Genomic DNA, 21388 nt, shown 5'->3' with positions numbered 1-21388 from the left:
GAAAGATTAAATGAGCTGTTTGTCTTTTTTTTTTAAAAAAAAAGTACGTGTAGAAATAGTATGTCAAATCACTTGTCAGATACGTATCTGAAAGTATCGGTATCCGATACCTGTCTGATACGGATTATTTGCCTCACATGAAGTATCTTTGCTTCGTAGGATTTCTCAATGTACTCAACAATTACATATCTTTCTCAAATTATTAAAATATATATATATATATATACCGCAGTGCACTTAATGTGCCACTTGGATATAACAAAGATATAATAGGGAAAAAATAACGACAAGTCAAAATAGAAAAGTTCACCACTTGTTGGAGTTGGTCTTTTTTTTATTAGATATTATGCTTTATTCCGCTTAAAATATAAACTAGGTCCACACTGGGTGCTTGGTCTTTCTGAAGAAATGTATTCAACTCCCAATATAATAACATTTAAGGAGGTAGGATTTAGTGTAAGCGAAAAAAGGCAGAATTTAGGAAATAAGAATTTTTGCTTCAAATTAATTATCATAAGTCCAAAAAATAAATGAATTAGAGCACAGTGACAAATATTTTGAGAGGAGACGTCCATGCTCTGTTGAGAGGACCTTCTTTTCTTTGATTATTAAGATATTTCCATAAAGAATATAATAAAATGGTTTATATATTACAACTACATGGTTGTTAACTAGTCAATGAACAAAAACGAAACGTGGATGGCTGACACAAGTAGGACCATGAAAATATTATTATTATTTTCCTTTTTGTATTTAGTATGAAGAAAAAAAATTGATTGAAATCTGAAGCAAAAAGAGAAGATGGTAGTAATTAGTTGAATGGGAAAAAGGAAGATGAAGCTTCATCTCTTTGCCTCCAATATATGTTTGTGTTTTCTGCTTTTATTTTGGTTAGCCACAGGCAACTTCGTCAATATATTGAGTGACAGTAATGGAGATTCTGTTGTTTCGGATGGAGGAAGGTTCAAACTTGGTTTTTTCAGTCCTAATGGAAGCTCCGACGCTAGAAGATACGTCGGAATATGGTACCATGGCACGAAACCTGAGGTGGTTGTATGGGTTGCCAATAGGAACCAGCCACTACACAATAACAGTGGAGTTTTCGCTATCAAAAATGGCAACCTCAAGGTATTGGCATCAAACAACACTGATTTAGATTTATGGTCAACTGATCTCCAACTCCCTTCTGATCACAACACAACAATAGAGCTGATGGCTTCTGGGAATTTAGTTCTTAAGGAATCAGGTGTCAATGGTAGAATTCTGTGGCAAAGCTTCCAAAATCCAACCGATACATTTCTTCCGGGAATGAACATGGCTGAGGACTTGAAATTGACTTCTTGGAAAGCTTTAGATGACCCTTCATCTGGGAATTTCACGTTTCTCATGGACACAAGAGGCCGCTACATCATCGAGAGACTAAGTGCACAATATTGGGTTAGTAAGGAATTATGGCAAAATTACTCTACTGAAACTAATGGAGAGATTGATGAAGTAGTAGACTTGTTATCAAAAATTAGTGTCAATAGCTTGAAGAACAACAACTATACCGTTATTTTTCAAAATGAAGAGCTGGATTACAATTATACAAGAGCAGTTATGGATTTCAGGGGGAAGATACAGTACCTTGCTAGAAACAGAGCGAGTGGAAAATGGTATGTCATTTGGTCGGAACCAGAAAACATATGCAGTGTGGTAACAGCTTGTGGGACCTTCGCTAGTTGTCGGAGTGACACAATACACACTTGTAGGTGCTTGCCTGGGTTTGAACCCAAGTCTAAGGATGAATGGGATTCTGGTGATTTCTCAAATGGGTGCCAGAGAAAATCAGAAATTTGCATCAAAGAAGAGGTTGAAGCTCGAGATTTCTTGACAATAAATATGAAGCTGAGAAAGACGTCTAATATTGTGAAAGTCAATGGCGATGATGAATGTAAAATCAAGTGCCTTGAATCTTGTACATGTAAAGCCTTTGCAGAAATAAGTACTATTAGAACTGATACTACCTGCGCCATTTGGGAAGATGACCTCCAAAGCATTTGGGAATATGCAGATGGTGGTGGTGATGTTAACATCCGTATCAAAAATTCTGACATTGGTATTTTAAATTCTAATTTATCTACGTCTAGTCTTATACAACAATGAAGAACTATTCCAGTTCTCTAATCTACTTTGCCCTTTTTCGATTTTCCCTTCAGAATTGACACGATTCGATTGTAGAACATGCGGAACCAACGTCGTCCCTTATCCTCTAAGTCTGAGCACAGAATCCAATTGTGGCGATCGTCTATATCGTAACTTTAGTTGCAACTTGTCCACTGGTCAGGTTATCTTTCAAACGGCAGATGTTAACTACAAGGTCACCAACATTGATCCACAACTAAAAATTTTTACCATTGCAACAAACGGGTCTTTCTGCAAAGGTAATGATACAGCTGCAATTCAGAAGCTTCTGAAATTGGAGCACTCGCCTACATTCAAAGTAAGTAGTGGTTGTAATTCTAAATTCAATGAAATTGATATTCAATGGGAGAAACCATTAGAGCCAATCTGCAGTTCACCGAGAGATTGCGCCGATTGGCCGAATTCATTTTGCAACTCATCAACAGATGGAACAAAGAGGTGCTTGTGCAATTCTTCTTTTAACTGGACTGGTACCAGCTGCCAAATTCGTCCAGGTAAAGATCGAAACTTGTCCATACAGAAATCATAAAGTCCTTATTCTCATAACTAATTAATGTACTTGTAGAGAATGGTTTGAATCAGCCACTTCCAAAGCAGAGAAATACCAGAGTTGGTATCATTGTTGCAGTGACCATTGCTGGGGTGATTGTTATAATTTCCTGCTTGATGTTGTATATTTACTACAAAAGAAGGAAGATACAAAATAAAAAAAGTAACATAAATTTTCCCTTTTTTCTTTAGAAAGTTTTGATGTGATGTACTGGGCGACCCACTGACTGATTGTTTTTGTTAATACCAGAGCAGAGAACAAATAAAGAAACTGCTCACTTGTACAAAAGTGAGGAACGTGTCCGAGACTTTATAGGTTCTGGATTGTTTGGAGAAGATGATAAAAAAAGCATAGATGTACCAGTTTTTGATCTGGAAACCATATTTCTTGCTACAGATAATTTCTCAGAAGCAAACAAACTTGGACGAGGAGGATTTGGGACAGTTTACAAGGTTTGTGCATATGCTTCATAAAAAAGGTCTTTTTACATCAACTTGCTGGTTTATGAAGAATTAAAAATTTCTGTATATCAGGGACTTTTCCCTGGTGGATTAGAAGTTGCAATAAAGAGGCTGTCGCAAGGTTCTTCCCAAGGTGTAGATGAGTTTAAGAATGAAGCAATTCTGATCGCCAAACTTCAACATCGAAATTTGGTCAGGCTTTTGGGCTATTGTGTTGAAGGAGAAGAAAAAATGCTGGTCTATGAATATATGCCCAATAAAAGCTTGGACTTTTTTATGTTTGGCAAGTCTTTCATCTCTTACTTAGCTAGATTGTAGTTAAGTTTTGATCTTCAAATTCCATACCATTATTTCTTCTCTTTTGCTAGATCGAACGCAGAGTTTATTAGTGAATTGGGAGATGCGGTTTAATATCATTGTGGGCATTGCTCGAGGGCTTGTTTATCTTCATGAAGATTCAAGGTTGAGGATTATTCATAGAGATATGAAAACAAGCAATATTTTGTTGGATGCAGAAATGAACCCTAAAATCTCTGACTTTGGTTTAGCAAGAATCTTTGATGGCAAGCAAACAGAGGCAATCACCAACAGAGTTATTGGAACTTAGTAAATTTTTCTTCACCAAATTCGATTTATTACAATCGATCCTTGTGGGCACTTTACAATTGGTATTTGTTTTGTTGGCTTTTGCAGCGGATACATGTCACCTGAATATGCATTGGATGGATCATTCTCGATGAAATCTGACGTGTTCAGTTATGGTATAGTTGTGTTGGAGATTGTTAGTGGAAGAAGGAACACTGGGTTCTACCAATCTAAAGAAGCCATGAACCTTCTTGGATATGTAAGAATAATACGTATTCTTATGCCTGTTTGGTATCCATTTAGATCTTTTTTAATTATTATTTTATTTTTTATTTTTTATTTTTGAAATTAAGTCTATTTTCTCTCTATTTCTTACAAGGATTTGAATATTTAGTCAAATTTTTAAAATAAAGAGTGATTAAAAAGGGGATTTTAAAAAATAGAAAAATAAGAATACTATTTACACAAAATAGTAAAATTTAATCATTTTAAACTCATATAAATTTCTATCACTGATAGACACGGATAGATTTTTATCAACTTTTATCAATGATAGACTTCTATCAGTTTCAATCACTAATAGTTGATAAAAGACAATTAGTGCCGTTTAGTGTTTTTTTGCTATCTCTATAAATAGGTTCACATTTTTTCTATCTTTGAAAATTTTTCTTTTTAAAACATTTTTTAGTTTTCAAATTTTGGCTTAGATTTTAAAAACATTAGTAAAAAAATAGATGACAAATGAAGAAATCTAGACGTGAAAGCAGTGCTTATAGGCTTGATTTTTAAATACTAAAAACGAAAAACAAAATGGTTACTAAATGAGACCTTAGTTTTTGAAAACTAAACTTATAAACACTTATTCAACCTCTAGATTTTTGCTTTGTTATATACTTTTTTTAGAAATATTTTTAAAAACTAAGCAAGTTTTTTTAAAAATCTAAATAAAATTTATGTTTAAGAATTTTTTTATTATAATTTTGTTAAGATTAACTCTTGAACTTAAGAAAGATGCAAATAATCGTAAGATAAATTGAGAAGAAATAGACTTATTTTTCAAAAACAAAAAAATAAAAAATAAATGCCCTATTTGTAACCATTTAATTTTTTTGTTTTTGTTTCTTAAAAATTAAGTCTATTTTCTCATCTTTTTTATAATGATTTGCATATTTCTTAAGTACAATGGTTGAATTCTTAGCCAAATTCAAAAAAAAAAAAAAAAAAAATTACAACCCCGTTTGATAACCCTTTGGTTTTTTGATTTTGTGTTTTTAAAATTAAGTATATTTCATCACCATCTTTTTACAATGATATGATCTTTATTAAGTATAATGGTTGAATTCATAGCCAAATTACAAAAACAAAAAACAACTTTTTGAAAGCTATTTTTTTAGTTTTTAAAATTTGGCTTGGTTTTTTAAACCATTGTTGAAAAGTAGATGACAAAAAAAGAAATTTGAAGGAAAAAGTAGTGTTCATAAGCTTAATTTTAAAAAACAAAAACAAAAATAAAATGATTACCAAACGAGACCTACTTTTTAGCTTTTAAAATTTGGCTTAGTTTTTTAAACCATAGATAAAAGGTGGATAACAGAAGAAGAAATTTGGAGGTACTAGTAGTGTGCATGGGTTTAATTTTCAAATAAAAATTAAAAAAATTAAATGATTATCAATGGGACCGAAATGTTTACCCGACCTAGGTTTTTTTGGAACGAGAACACATTTCTATTATAATTAGAACTCAATGGTTGTTTTGGCAGGTATGGAATTTGTGGAGAGAAAAAAAAGCATTGGAAATAGTAGAAGTGGGCATACGAGAAAGGTGCAATCCAAATGAAGTTGTAAAATGTGTGGCTGTGGGATTGCTTTGTGTACAAGAAGACCCCAACGATCGTCCCACAATGTCAAACGTAGCTTTTATGCTGAGCTCCGGCAGTAACCCTGCTTCACTTCCAGATCCCAAACAGCCGGCTTTCATTGCTTCTACCTCTTCTGCAACTTCTTCTTTGGGCTTTAATCAAGAAATCGTTGGCAATGATTATAGCTTACTTGAGCCTCGTTAATTCTAGATTTCATTCTTTTATTTTAATTTGTTCTCCCAAAATCCTGTGCAACAACATACCTTTCCTTTTTTTAATTTGATTGTCTTATTTTTTTTTGACAAAAAAATTGTAATTAAAGTATGAAGTGAGAAAATCGAATACAAGCACTATAGTTAAGCTCATATTGACAACTGTTCTTTTTTATCCCTAAACTAAACGTGTTAAATCAATTTTCAATCTATTGTTTCGATTTAATAAAATTAGACCATTGATCTCGTTAAGTATTGCAACTTCTACCTTTTTTTCTGTTTTCATCCATTCACATTTTGTTTTTCTTAACAAGAAGTAATGTGGTAAATTAACCATTCAATAGTATAAAATTTTGCACATTTTTTTTTAATAAAAATCAAGTTTTGCACAAATTAATCATTCAATATTTTTGAGATCTTTCTATTTATAATAATTTTCCTTTGATTTTAAACTTGGTGAAAATTGACCACTTTTACAAAAATAAAATATAAAGCTCTAATGCCATTAATTATTTTCTTTAAATTTTTTTTGTTAGATATTATGTGGTTGGTAATATTTGTTTACGTGTGATCAACGTTCTCTTAATTGTCTTTACATTGACGAGTTACGGGCAAAGGAATGTTCTATGGAAATGCTGATTCTACAAAATACTTTCCTTATCAGGGTTTTCCTTCTGTAGTATTATTTAGTGATCCATTTCCTTTTCGGTGTGCGACTGCTTTGGAAGTTAGAGTTGCTCTTCCATGTATCCATTATGCATATTTAAAGGACATTTAGTCCTTCGTTGGGTTGGTCGTTTTGTTTTCTAAGAGCACCATCGAGTTATACAATAGTATGTATTTAGTTGCAATTGCAAATAGAAGAAAGAGTTGAATTACTAGAGACGTACTTCAAGTTTCTTACGTCTTGTGTGACGAGATTCATTTGAGAAGGGAGTTTCACACCTAGAGGGAGCCTAGGTAATCGGTAATCGGTTGAGTGATAAAGTTGTAAGAGAGTTATTGTAATTGTGTAATTGTTACAAATAAGTATGATAGGAAACTGATCTTTTTAAAATGTATTTATTGATTAAGTGAGTTGACACAATCGAACAACATAACAACTAAACGATGAGTGTCGATCAACAACTATACGATCGCTTACTATTGCTATGTGATCGCTTACAAATACTAAACGATCGCTTACAGACACTACGCGATCGCTGAGGCTCTTCTACACGATCGCCTAGTAGATGAAGTAGGCGATGAGCGGCACTCCCCAATTGATTCTACACGATAAACTTTCCCGAACTCCCACCCTCGAGAGCTCACTACCCTTACTCAAAATATTCAATCTTCAACACCTTCTCTTTCAGTTTCTTTCTTCTTTAAACCTCAACTTCACCCCTCAACTTCACCCAACAAAATTGAAAGTAGTTTAGCTGTGGTCCCCAACCTCCTTAACCGACTCAACCGCCAATTTCCCCTTATTTCCTCTATTCTTTTTTCTTTGATATTGCAGTATAATTGGAGGCCTATCAAAGTACTCCCCGAAGATCCTATCAATGTAATCTGGGTCCTATTCCCCAAAAATTGCTAAGAATGGCAATAACTTAGGATCAAACATTCAAAGATCTCAACGTTTTAAGAAGGATTCTGACAAACTAGGTGAGAATGGCATAAATAAGAAATTGTTTTAGTGTCAAGAATGTGAAGGGTTTGGCCACTATTAGTCAAAATGTCCAATGTTTCTAAGGAGGCAAAACAAAAGCTATGTTATGACTCTATTTGACAAAAAGTCGGATGACTTTTATGATCTGGAAGAAGATGTTAAGGCTTTTGTTAGTTGCATGTCATCTGACATTTTAGAAGATAAACGGTCTTTAGATGTATTTGTTTCGGTAAGTGAAGATGATGAATTTCATGACTCATCAATTGCAATTGACTGTTGTGATCTTTACAAACAGAGGTATGAGGATGTTAAGGCTCTTGATGTTTAGAAGGCAAGGATAGAGTTTCTTATATTGTTGATAATGCTCAACTTATGACTGTTATTTCTGACTTGAAGCGTGAACTCAACAAAGTCAAAAGAAAGAAACAATGTGTAAATCAGTAAGGATGTTAAATTCGGGAATTGATTATTTGGAATAAATCCTCTCTCAAGGCAAACCTTCTAGAGATGTGTGGTGGCCTTGGATTCACTGGTTCGAGTTCTGCAAGTAGAAGACAAAGCTCAGACAAAGAGAAATAGAAAATTGTGTTTGTCAAAAAAGCAAGAGCTACGAAAAAATGCACAGTCAGGATATCAGTCAATTTCAAAGCAAGAATTATCTGACTAGAAAGCTGTGGATTTGTCATTTTCTGTGAAAAAAGCCATATAAGATTATACTACTACAAGTTATATGGTTATCATAAATATGAATACTGTTTAAGGTCTTCTGAGTATACCAGCAACAGAGGATCTAATTCTTCTATAGTGAAGAAAGTCTGGAAAGTAAAAAACCAATCCAAATCTCTATAATATTGTTATGATATAACAGAGGTTATTTGAAGGATCATTGAGGTTCTGATATAAAGACACGTGGCGATTTTGATAATTGTGACATTTTTTTTTCCAATTCAATTTTTGTAAAATAGAATAAATATAATTTAACGAGATTGAAGGAGACAATCGAATCAATTTAAGAAAAAAATTCGACTACAACAAAAAAAAACTAGGACATTTTTTGGAAATATTAAAGAGATATAATAATAATAATATCAATTGAGAATTGAAAAGTAATCCTGATAAATTATTTTATTGCGTTACATGTTCAGCAAAAATAAAGAGAGAAAGAAAAAGAAAAGGTTGTAGGTTAAATAATATTCTAGTGTCGATAATTTAATTCTGTTACCAAAAACGAAAAATTCCCTATTTTATGTGAAAAAGAAAAGTACCAAAAGGCCCATTCATATTCGTCAAGCAATCATCACGAAAGATTCTAAGAGAAAAACAATCATCACGGACTGAAACATCCCAACCGTCCGATTTAAAGTGATGACCCGTGACAAAAATTATCAAGATGATCGAACGGTTGAGAATTGGAGTTCAACGTAGATGTGCCGTACTGTAGTTTTACACCAACATTGAAACAAGGGCGCCGTGGAAATAATGATACACAAGGGGTAGGTTGTTATTTAAAACAAATTCTCTCATTAAAAAATTAATTAAAGGAAAAAACTAATTTTTTTAATATATATATATATATTAACTAATTTAATATTATATATATATAAACACAAAACACATTCTCATTTAATCAACAATAAAATATCAAATGTATATTAATATCTGAATCATATTCAAATAATTATTTTTTTTCTCAAATAAATCTTTATATTATAATGTATCATATACATTATATTATATCTCATGTTTATATCTTATATAATCAATTCTCTTTATTAATTTAAACAATTCAAATTAGTTCAATTCTCAATTATCTCAAATGAGCTAAAGAGAAGACTTTATGGACCTATAGTTTGAAGTTCCAATAGTATTCGATCAATTAATCAAACTCTTTGATTAAATTAATCAACTTTCATTAACTGTCGGTTGCTCTACTAAGACAGACAAATGCACTTTTCGCACTACATATATATTTCTGTATCCATTGAATATAACTAATCAACAGTGCATCGGCCCTTCACAAATTGCGTATAAGTACAACTTGGTCAAAATTACTGTTTTTCCCCTATAGTTACATCTAATTCTTAAGTACCACTGATTCCTCTAATGAATAATAAGTTATAGTCTAATTATAATTAAACCCTTCTCGGACTAGGAGAGGATGTGACGCCACATTGTTCAAGCCCTAGAATCAGCCTTTAAAGGAACAATTTCTCTACTTACTCTAATAGTACAAAATGAGTGAATTTCTTCTTGTGTAGCTATGCTCCTAGCTCCCTAATCAAACGAATTCCTAGAATGGTAAACATATCGAGTCGGGAAACTGACCACTCTCATCCATGCAAATCAAAGGACTGCCTTCATAGGCAAGAGTTCACAACTCACTCAAGATTCAGGTCAAGACACCTATGGTCATCCTAGTGAAACGTAAGTCTTATATATGAATGGTGTTATATAGAGAGACTATTTGTTTCGTGGTTTGGTTTTATACAAACTCTTTATATAGAATACCTCTTCAAACATGTTTCCACATTAATGATCAGGATCAGATCATTTGTAGCACTTTACAACAATTATAACAACTACAAAGTAGGTCGTATTCGTAGTGTCACTAGGATAAGGTACCCAGCCTTATTCATCTACTACAGACCATTTAGGTTATCACTTAAACATGATCCAACCGTATGTCTATACACACACGTTTAAGTTACAAAAGAGATCTCTGGATTTTAGTTTAATGGATTATTGCATAAATTTCATCAACCTAGTCGACCATTGAGTCAACTAACATATAACTACGGGCTTTAGAACATACATCCCAATAAATGTCATAATAGACTTGCCTAAATGACTTAAACTTTAGTTTAATTTCTTTTGAAAATTTCAAAGAAAATAAGACTTAAGTTGCATTAGATTAAGATACTTTTACTCAAAAATACTCATCAATCATATTAATGGGATATTTATGATGTCTAACCACTTGGGTCAAAATTCATAATCCCAACGAGTTCTTAGCTTTATCTAATAAGGTTCAATGACACCCTCACACGAAAAATAAGACTTTTGACATGTAATAGTAATTGTAATTATAATTTAACTCTAACTCTTAGAGAATTATCTATAACTTCCATTTAACTGCCAAAGACAAGTATTCTTTTCTGAGAAAAAAAAATTGTCTTTCTTTTTAGATTCATTATCCTTAGTATCTCTTAGTTTAGTATTTAGACGTGACACAAAAACAATGTATTTATTTAAACCTAAACATATTTTCAAACAACTTCTGAAAACATGCTTTACCACTAAATTCATTTATACTTTATGAATTATTTTGTAATAATAAACTCTTGAGAAATGGAATTTTTCTTATGGTGATTGATTGACGTCAAAAAGTGCATATTTTTACTATATATTTTGGTACTTTTTTTATATAGTAAAAAGATAGTTTATGTGGTATTTTGACCTCGGGATACCCTAAATTAGCTCAAATGAGCAATCACATGTCTTTAAATCATCTAAATGTGTTTTTAGTGTTTTGGGCTGATTATATGAGCTTTTAGACTAAATTTTGCAAATTATGACTTTGCTGCTATAACATCACCAAATTCACTGCGTCCACATCATAAAGCTCTAATTTTTCAATTTTGTATCCAGTCATTTTGGTTGCTATTTTATCAGTCAAAGTTGTTATTCAACGACTAAAATGATGGGTAAACGTCCTGAGCATGTAGGTAATTTCTCAACCACTTTGGCCTATATAAAGGAGGAGATGCCACCCATTTTAAGTAATAACTCTCCATCAAACTCCATCCACTCTCCACCAATGAAATTCAGCCATCCCTTGGCCAAAATCTCATCCTTCAAGTCAGCAAGCTTCAAGAACAAAAGTCCCTCTAAGGCTTGAGCACTCTAGGTTACTTCTATCCCGTGAAAACATGTGGAAAAGCGAGATTCATCCTTGAAAGAGGAGAATCACCCTAGGAAAGATTGGGCAAGTGAGAGATCATCACAAGGTTGTTTCTATTATATTTCCAAGATTTCTTCTAATTTCTCTTTTACATTTTTCTATCTTTATTTCTTTTCATCCGTTGAACATTTATCTTATAATCATGATTTATGATTTCAGTTTATTCTTTTATTAGTCATGAGCTAAATTCTTTAATGGACTTAGTTATGTGGATACACTAGGGTTTTTTAGCTTGTGCAATGCTTATGTTTCATATCTCTTTGACTTTTGCATTTCCTTTGTTGAGTTTATGGATAAATACTGTTAAGTTAAATTGGTCACTTATTTAGCAATCAAGTGGAGTCTTAATACTAAGAACGTTAGGGTATAAACTAATTTCACAAAGGAATATGGGATTAAGAGCCTAGAAATAGGATTGTCGCGTCGCCTTAAAAAATAAGGGACACCATAGGATAACAAAATTGCACGTGAATTAATCCAAGATCCAGTTAACCATAGAAATATAGGCATTAACTGCTTAGAGATTCTAAAGAAACTTGACACAAGACAGAATAAGTGAAGTTTTCTATCAATTACTAAGTCATTGTCTCGGTATGATGCGGCCGCATTGCCCAAGGCACATAGCCCCTTTGGTTGAAACATAACTGTATTCCTATTCAACACTCTTGTTTATTGCTTTTATCAACATTCTATTGGGATTGGTGTCCAAAATCTCTTATATTCTCATAGTTTGTAAACTTTGTGTTGGAAATGTCCTAAAACTCGTAGTTCGTAAATATTGTTAACATATTTTATTTATCAATAAAAGTATTATTGAGTATTTTTCAATAAATTGTTATTGATATTACATTCTATTATAAAAATCCAATAAACGAATCCATGGCTATAATATGAATACTTTAACTTTATATGGCGACAAAGAAGAGGATCAAGTTTTTGTATATAGCCAAAAATAGTCTATAAGTATATGGATAAGATTAGGTACCTCATCCTGGTGACACTATTGGGTGCGACCCATTTTATATACTGATACAAATGATGTGATCCCAAAATCATTCGTGTGGAGACACGTGAGTGACAGCATCCTATACAATGAGTTTGTATAAGACCGGACCTCGAAATAGTCACTTTTCTTTATAACAACCGTTTACTGCTAAACCTGACTATTTCAAAGTTCAATGACTTAGGGTAGCTCGATCTTAATCCTGAGCTAACTATGAACTCTTGTTTATTCGGGATTATCCTTTGATCTGCATAGGTGAGAATCGTCCAACAACACTGCTTAATAAGCCTCCCATTTTAGGGATAAGATCGGATAGATAGCTGGGGACATAGCTTTGCAAGATGTATTTCACTCCTACCCGACTTAGGGTTAGCAGATAGGTTGTTTTCTTAAGCGTCGATTCTTGGTCTTGAACAATGGGCCTCCAACCTCTCATGATCGAGAGGGTCATGGCTTATAAGTTGGACTATAAACCAATTGTTCAAAGAAGGATCGGTGGGAGCTTAAAGAGCAAGATGTATTTATAGGGGTAAAACAGTAATTTTGACCTAGCTGTAATACGAACGACATGTGAATGATCAACTTACCAATTACGGTTAAAATGGATACAAATATATCTACAATGACTATCGAGCTATAGTGGTGTGTCTCGATAGTTAACGAATATTGATTAATTGAGTCTAAAGAGTTTTGCCAATTAATTTCAAATCGTTGGAGCTCATGATTTTTAGGTCCATAAGGTCTCTATACTAGTTCGTAAAATTATCTTGGATTAGTAAATTGAGTGAATTTGAATTGTTGAGATTTGAAATTAGAGTTTTGAATAAGGTACTTCAAATGATCTGGCCACTCTCACCCATACAAATCAAAAGACCACCCTCATAGGCAGGAATTCACAACTCACTTAGGATTAAGGTCATGTTACCTATGGTCATCCTAGTGAAATGAAAGTCTCTATTATGAATGGTGTTATATAATCAGACTAAACATTTCGTGGTCGGTCATATACAAACTTCTTTGTATAGAATATCCCTGCTCGTATGTTTAATACATGAATGATCAAAATCTGATCATTTGTAGCACTTTACAATATTTGTAACACCTATAAAGTGGACCATACTCGTAGTGTTACCAGGATAAGGTACCCTACCTTATCCATATACTACAGACCATTTAGGTTATCACTTAAACATGGTCCACCTATATGTCTTCACATACATGTTTAATTACAACGATAACCTTGGATGTTAGTTTATTGGTTTGTGATAATGCAAGTAAAATATCATATATTTCATAGACAAAGTGAATAAAATATCATATATTATACAAATCACTTATAAGTTTGTTTATACAAGGTTTACAAACTATAGAACGATACAAGATTTAGGGCATTAACCTCAACAAGTTTGAGATCTAATGATGGGGGAACTTCACAGATCTCTTTGAATCGTTCCCAAAACTCATGAAGGGTCTCCTCATGAATTGCATGATGCTATAAATTTCCCTTCTGACACTAGCAGCTCGGGATGCTGGAAAGAACTTCTCCAAATACTGCCTCTGTAATTCTTCCCAGGACTTGATGCTTCCTGGTGGAAGAATGTAGAGCTACTCCTTGGCATCTCTTTTTAATGAAAAGGGGAATGCTCTCATGTTTATCTGCTCCTCGGTCACCCCATTAGATCTCATTCCATTGCACATCACATAGAATTCCTTCAAGTGTTTGTGCAAATCCTCGCCATGTAGACCAAAAAATGCAGGAAGTAAGTGAATTAAGCTCAAAGCTACCCGTTGTCTCAGGATAGGCAATGCACAAGGGCTGCTAAGTGAAGTCAGGAGTTACAAGCTTCTTGAGGGTCTTTTTTTGTTAAGCCATCACTGGAAAATCTTCAAGAATGCCTTCTTCTCCCGATGTGTCTTCAATACGAATCTTTCTGTCAAGCGCATCTTGATGTCTCCTTTCTCTTTTGATTCTTTACTCCTCCCTAGAAATCTCTGCAAAATACAATTGTCTAGCACCTTTGAGAGTATGGATCATGTACCAAAAGGGAAAATTGATTAGCAAGGATAAACACTACAAGTTTCAAAATTCAAGCATTCTGTTGACTCCCCGGCAACAGCGCCAATCGGTCGACCATTAGATTCACCTTCGTTCGTGGACGCCACCTACGCAAATAAAATTTTGTATGCACCAAACTAACCTCTTATTGATAACAGTTATTAAACAATGAGGGTTTGCGTTGATGAAATATGTTAGATTGCATCCAAAAAGCATTAAGTTTATTACATTGCGGTCGTTGATGTGTTATTTTATGAAGTGAAATTATGGATGATATGCGATGGTGAGATTGTGTTGAGCACTTAAGTTTCCTCAGCGGAATCCAAGTGTAAATTCCACTGAGTTTCCTGGTAAGTCCAGGGTCGAACTCAGGGACTTGTGAAAACAGGTTGCATTGGTAATTTTTGGGAAAACTTTGCAGTAACCAGATAAATAAATAAGTTGTTTGGATTGTTGTTTGCGGTGATGAAAAATAAATAAATGCGGTGGAGTTTGAAAAGAGTAGATTAAACGCGAAATGCGATGAGTATATGATGCTTTATTTTATTGAATGGAAATATGGATGATATGCGTTGATGGATTGCGTTGTGCACTCAAGTTTCCCTAGCGGAATTCAAGTGTAAATTCCTCTAAGTTTCCTGGTAAGTCTAGGGTCGAACACAGGGACTTGTGAAAATAGTTGCGTTGGTAATTTTTATGAAAACTTGCGATAACTAGTAAAATAAATCGTCGGATTTTTTGTTTGCGTTGATGAAAATAAATAACGAATGTGGTAAAGTTTGAAAAGAGTTGGTAAATGGGAAATACGATGAATATGCAATGAACGGGTTGAGATAAGTTTCGGTTAACACTCCTGAGAATGCGTTCATGCTTTGCGGTCATGCAACATGCATACAATAGTAAACCACCTCTCGGCGTGAATGCTATGGCTTCTAAGGCTTGATCACATGCGATAAATATGTGATAAGTCTACAAGGTTTACACATAAACCTCTATCTCTATTTATGCGATGACAACATGGTATTCACACAAATATGCGACCACATAATATCACTCCCATTCCTAGGATGCATGCGATGCAAGTTGACAAACAGAGCTTATCTCTACGTCCCTATCTCTTGTTTATGCAAGGTTAATCTTGCTTTTTTGAGTCCAATTCTAACCTAGCTCTCTCGAGACATTAGGTTTTTTCTTTAGATTCTCTCTCGAGTAACTCTAAAGGGTGTTTTGCACAACATAAAACAAGCCAATCGCAAGCAATGAACTTCCTAGGTCATGTTAGCTTAGTTCTTCTCAACCCATTCAACTTGTTTAGCTACTCATGCATATTAAGAGAGTGAGCAGATGTAGAAATAGAACTTCCATTGAATAGATATAAGATGAAGTACAAAATAACAATGCAAGTATAGTAAAGAGCCTGGAGAAATTTCTTGCTGCCAGGCATTTACACTATTTCTACTCGTGCTCTAAAGATATTCTCGCTCTCGCGAGAGTCGATCCTCTCTCTGCTCTTACGCCTCAAAGTTCTCTCTTGAGCTGCCTTGGGAGATCTCTAGCGTCACCAATCTTCTCTTGCTCTGCCGTGGAAAAGAAAACTATGAACAGAAGCACTAATGAATTCGTTAACTGATCACCCCCTTTTCTAAAGATTGCACTTGATATTTATAGGGCATCAAAGGTGAAAGTTGTTAAGTCTGTGTTGATGTTGATGTTCGTAAGGTTAAGTCACCTCCTTCATCGTAGGGTTAAGTCTGTGTTGATGTTCAATAGTTGCTTTATGGTTGTCATCACAACGAATGTGGTGTATACAGTACGCGAGGTTAATTCCTCTGATAACAGCGAGCGTCCAGCCAATTGATCGCACATGTTTCTTGAGAATGCCCATCAATGCATTCTCTTGATCTGCGTTGAGCGTAGAGGAAATTATCACTGGCAGCTTCTCATTCTACCCCAAAAAATGCGTACTTCAAATGTGTTGGTAGGGTCTTCAGTTCAAGTATTTGTGGTTCCACGAGGGAAGGTTGCGTTTGTTTTCTTTCTTCTTTTGGATCTTTTTCTTGTGTTGCGATCGTTCCTTCTTCTTTGTTTGTTTTTTCTATGATCGTATTGCAGGCAGCTACGGATGCGTTAGTATCCACTTCTTTACACTATTTATTAGACTTTTCTTCTTCAATCAAACTCAGGTCATAATCATAATCTTGTAAGTCTTCCTCATCCGAGAATTTTATAGCACGAATTATGTTAAATTTGAGCTTCTGTCCGTTTATGCTCTAAGTGATTTCTCCCTTGTTCACATCAATTTGAGCACGACCCGTTGATAAGAAAGGTTGCCCCAAAATGATGGGCACATCTTTGTCGGCCTCATAGTCTAGAATGATGAAGTCAGCTGGAAAAATAAATTTATCGATTGTGATCAACAAATCTTTCACCTTACCTTCTGGATGAACTAGAGATCTGTCAGCCAATTGGAGAGTCACTGATGTGGGCACGAGTTGCCCCACATTTAATTGTCTAAAGATTGACAGCGACATCAAATTTATGCTGGCCCCTAAGTCACACAGGGCTTGCCCAATATAAAGTCCTTCTATGGAGCAAGGAATAATGAAACTCCCAGGATCGCTCATCTTTGGTGGAATAATTGATTTGGAATTTTACGTTAATGCCACCGTGGTAAATTTTCTAGTGCCTGTTTTCTTAGTTACCATGTCCTTCAGAAACTTGGCATAGGTAGGCATTTCCTCAATTGCTTCACTGAAAGGAATGTTAACATGTAATTGCTTTAACATGGATAAGAAGCGTTGGTACTGTACCTCTTCGTTTTTCTTCTTTCTTAGCCTCTGAGGGAAAGGTGGTAACTGGACTTTGACGGTTCTCGTTTCATTTGACTTTGAGGTTGACGCAACCTCAGGTACCTCTACTTGATTTTCTCTTTCTTCTTCTTGTGTTACCGCAATCTCAGGCTCGATTGCGATGGAAGTTGTTTTACACTGATATTTCTTTTCTCCCTCCACAGTCTTTCCACTGTGTAATGTCACAACCTGACATTACTCCTTACCCGATTCCCCTGGGTTGCGTAGAAGCTCGGTAGAACTTGGCAATGCCCCTTGCGGTCAACTCTTTAGCTTATTCGCAATCTAGCCCATTTGCAATTCGAGGTTGCGGATGGACGTAGCCTGACTTTGAAGCACTGTCTCGTTTTTCTCTATATATTGCTTCAATAGGCTCTCTAGGGAAGAAGATTGCGTTTGTTGTTGTGAGCTACTTTCTTGGTTGCTCTGCTGACCATTGTTGCATTGGAAGAATCCTTGTGGCCCTTCTTTTTGTGCCACAGATTGAAAATTTAGTTGTTGATTCTTCCAAGGAAAATTGGGGTGGTTTCTCCACCCGGGGTTGTAAGTGTTTGAAAAAGGGATTATTATTTACAAAATATATAGACTGTGGATTTTGCGGGCAATCTTCCATCGCATGCCCATCACCGCAAGTCGCACACCTTGTGGTGTTTTGACTTATTGCGTTAATTTGCCCACCTTGCGGTGTTGGGCTGTTGATCGCCATTCCTTGAATCAAATTCATCATTGTGGTCATTTGGTTTTGTATAGAAACAATGACACCGTTATTTGCGTTGGAATCTTTGAGTCTCAATCTCTAGTCACTCTCCTCCGGTCTTCATGGTTCTTGGAAATGCGGTCCAGAATATTCTTTGCCTTCTTTAAGTTTTGTCAAGCAAACCACCAACGGTTGCGAAGTAGGGTTCAAACCGTGATAGAAAATTTCCATTTGAAGACAATCTGGTAGCCATTATGTGGATAATGTCGGACCAACCTTTTAAACCTCACCCAGGCATCGCTGAGCGATTCGTCCATATCTTGTTCAAAATTTGTAAAAGCTTTCTTCGTCTTGTGTTTTCAGTAGGTAGAAAATAATTTTTCATGAATTTCTCCACTACCTGCTCCCAAGAAGTAATCTCTCCTGGTTCGAATGAATAAACCCATTTCCTTGTCTGATCACAGAGAGAAAATGGGAACAACGTTAGTCAAACTTCTTCAGCAGAGATGTTCGGGAACACAAAAGTATTGTAGATTTCAATAGAACATCGGAGGTGGGCATGCGGATCCTCGCCATGCCTTCCTCTAAATTTTCCTGCAGTCTGGATCATCAGCAGCATCACCGGTTTCATCTTGAATCTGCTTCCATTGAGGGCAGGCCTCATGATTCCCATCGAGGGCAGGCCTCATGATTCCCGGAGAGAGATCATAGAGGTTTGGCGATGCATAGTCCCTAATGGGCCTATTGTGATCGTTTGCCAACAGAATCAGATTCGCCATGACATTATTATCATTTGGTGCTCCTCCTTCAGGCTACTCCACCATCTCTTCTTTATCAGATTGTGGTTGTTGTTGGCGGTCTCGTAGTTTCCTTCGAAATGTTCTCTAAAAAAAATTACTGTTAACAACTATTTTGCCGAAGTCCCCAGCAACGATGCCAAAAACTTGATGCTTTATTTTATTGAATGGAAATATGGATGATATGCATTAATGGATTGCGTTGTACACTCAAGTTTCCCCAGTGGAATTAAAGTGTAAATTCCTCTCAGTTTTCTGGTAAGTTCAGGGTCGAACATAGGGACTTGTGAAAATAGTTGCGTTGGTGATTTTTATGAAAACTTGCAGTAACCAGTTAAATGAATAAATCGTTGGGTTTGTTGTTTGCATTGATGAAAATAAATAACGAATGTGGCAGAGTTTGAAAAGAGTTGGTATACGGGAAATACGATGAATATGCGGTGAACGGGTTGAGAAAAGTTTCGACTAACACTCCCTACAATGCGTCCATGCCTTGCGATCATGCAACATGCATACAATAATAAACCACCTCTCGGCGTGAATGCTACGGATTCTAAGGCTAGAACGCGTGCGATAAATATGCGATAAGTCTATAGGGTTTACATGTAAACCTCTATCTCTATTTATGCGATAAGTCTACAGGGTTTACACATAAACCTCTATCTCTATTTATGCGATGACAACATGGTATTCACATAAATATGCGACCACAAAATATCACTCCCATTCCTAGGATGCATGCGATGCAAGTTGATAAATAGAGCTTATCTCTAAGTCCCTATCTCTTATTTATGAAAGCCTAATCTTGCTCTTTTGAGTTCAGATTCTAACTTAGCTCTCTCGAGTCATTAGGTTCTTTCTTTTGATACTCTCTCAAACAACTCTAAAGGGTATTTTGCACAGCATAAAACAAGACAATCGCACGCAATGCACTTCCTAGGTCATGTTAGCTTAGTTCTTCTCAACCCATTCAACTTGTTTAGCTACTCATGCGTATTAAGAGAGTGAGCAGATGTAGAAATAGAACTTCCATTGAATAGATATAAGACGAAATACAAAATAACAATGCAAGTATAGTAAAGAGCCTGGTAGCAATTTCTTACTGCTAGGTGTTTACACTGTTTCTACTCGTGCTCTAAAGATATTCTCGCTCTCGCGAGAGTCGGCCCACTCTCTGCTCTTACGCTCCAAGGTTCTTTCTCGAGCTGCCCTGGGCAATCTCCAACGCCACCACTCTTCTCTTGCTCTGCCGTAAAATGGAAAAGAAAACTATGAACAGAAGCACTGATGAATTCGTTAACTGATCAACCCCTTTTTTTGAAGATTGCACTTGGTATTTATAGGGCATCAAAAGTGAAAGGCGGCTTCTCTCTCTCAGTTGTACAGATGGGATAGCTTTAATTCCTAACTAATGCGTCGGATAATTGTCACCGATAAAGCTGAACGTACTTCGTGATCATTATCAACTGTCAAATTAATTTAGATCCGACGGCCGTCAACTTTCTATCCCATCGCTCTTAATTGTCCTTTCACCCGGATGCGCCCAGCATATTGCGCTGACCAAGTTGCGATGATTCTTCTTGGGCGAATGTTTGCGAGCACGATCAACGCAAAGTCTTGCGGTGAAGTTGTGCTCGACCAATGTATTCCTATGATCGCAATCACTACATTGCGTTACCGCATATTCTGCACAAAAATGTAAAGATCAATTGCTTTAATGCGTTGACCGCATGCGACCGCAATATTATAGAATTTATGCTTAATGGATGCAATTTAACATATTTCATCAATGCAATCTGATACGTTATTTTTATAGAATGAAAATATGGATGATATGCATTGATGGATTGCGTTGTGCACTCAAGTTTCCCCAGCGAAATTCAAGTGTAAATTCCTCTGAGTTTCCTGGTAAGTCTAGGGTCGAACACAGGGACTTGTGAAAATAGTTGCGTTGGTAATTTTTATGAAAACTTGCGATAACTAGTAAAATAAATCGTTGGGTTTTTTGTTTGCGTTGATGAAAATAAATAACGATTGTGGTAAAGTTTGAAAAGAGTTGGTAAATGAGAAATACGATGAATATGCAATGAACGGGTTGAGATAAGTTTCGGTTAACACTCCTGAGAACGCGCTCATGCTTTGCGGTCATGCAACATGCATACAATAGTAAACCACCTCTCAGCGTGAATGCTATGGCTTCTAAGGCTAGAACGCATGCGATAAATATGCGATAATTCTAAAGGGTTTACACATAAATCTCTATCTCTATTTATGCGATGACAACATGACATTCACACAAATATGCGACCACATAATATTACTTCCATTCCTAGGATGCAGCGATGCAAGTTGACAAATAGAGCTTATCTCTAAGTTTCTATCTCTTGTTTATGCAAACCTAATCTTGCTTTTTCGAGTTCAGATGCTAACCTAGCTCTCTCGAGTCATTAGGTTCTTTCTTTAGATTCTCTCTCAAGTAACTCTAAAGGGTATTTTGTACAGCATAAAACATGACAATCACAC

At 35.3% G+C, this 21388-nt stretch overlaps 1 protein-coding gene across 1 annotated transcript; it reads left to right on the top strand.

Annotated features, from left to right (window-relative positions):
• Window positions 1–6004, top strand: LOC120087692 (G-type lectin S-receptor-like serine/threonine-protein kinase At4g03230). Its single transcript, XM_039044554.1, has 8 exons — window positions 1–2098; window positions 2199–2678; window positions 2750–2896; window positions 2984–3186; window positions 3268–3478; window positions 3564–3801; window positions 3889–4039; window positions 5541–6004. Exons 1-8 carry the CDS (start codon window positions 820–822, stop codon window positions 5841–5843), a joined length of 3012 nt encoding a protein of 1003 aa, XP_038900482.1. The 5' UTR covers window positions 1–819; the 3' UTR covers window positions 5844–6004.
• Window positions 6005–21388: the final 15384 nt, after the last annotated feature.

Source organism: Benincasa hispida, chromosome 10 (assembly GCF_009727055.1).
Source record: "Benincasa hispida cultivar B227 chromosome 10, ASM972705v1, whole genome shotgun sequence".
NCBI lineage: Eukaryota > Viridiplantae > Streptophyta > Magnoliopsida > Cucurbitales > Cucurbitaceae > Benincasa > Benincasa hispida.
Note: the sequence above shows the minus strand (reverse complement) of the source record. Positions and strands in the feature narration are given on the sequence as shown.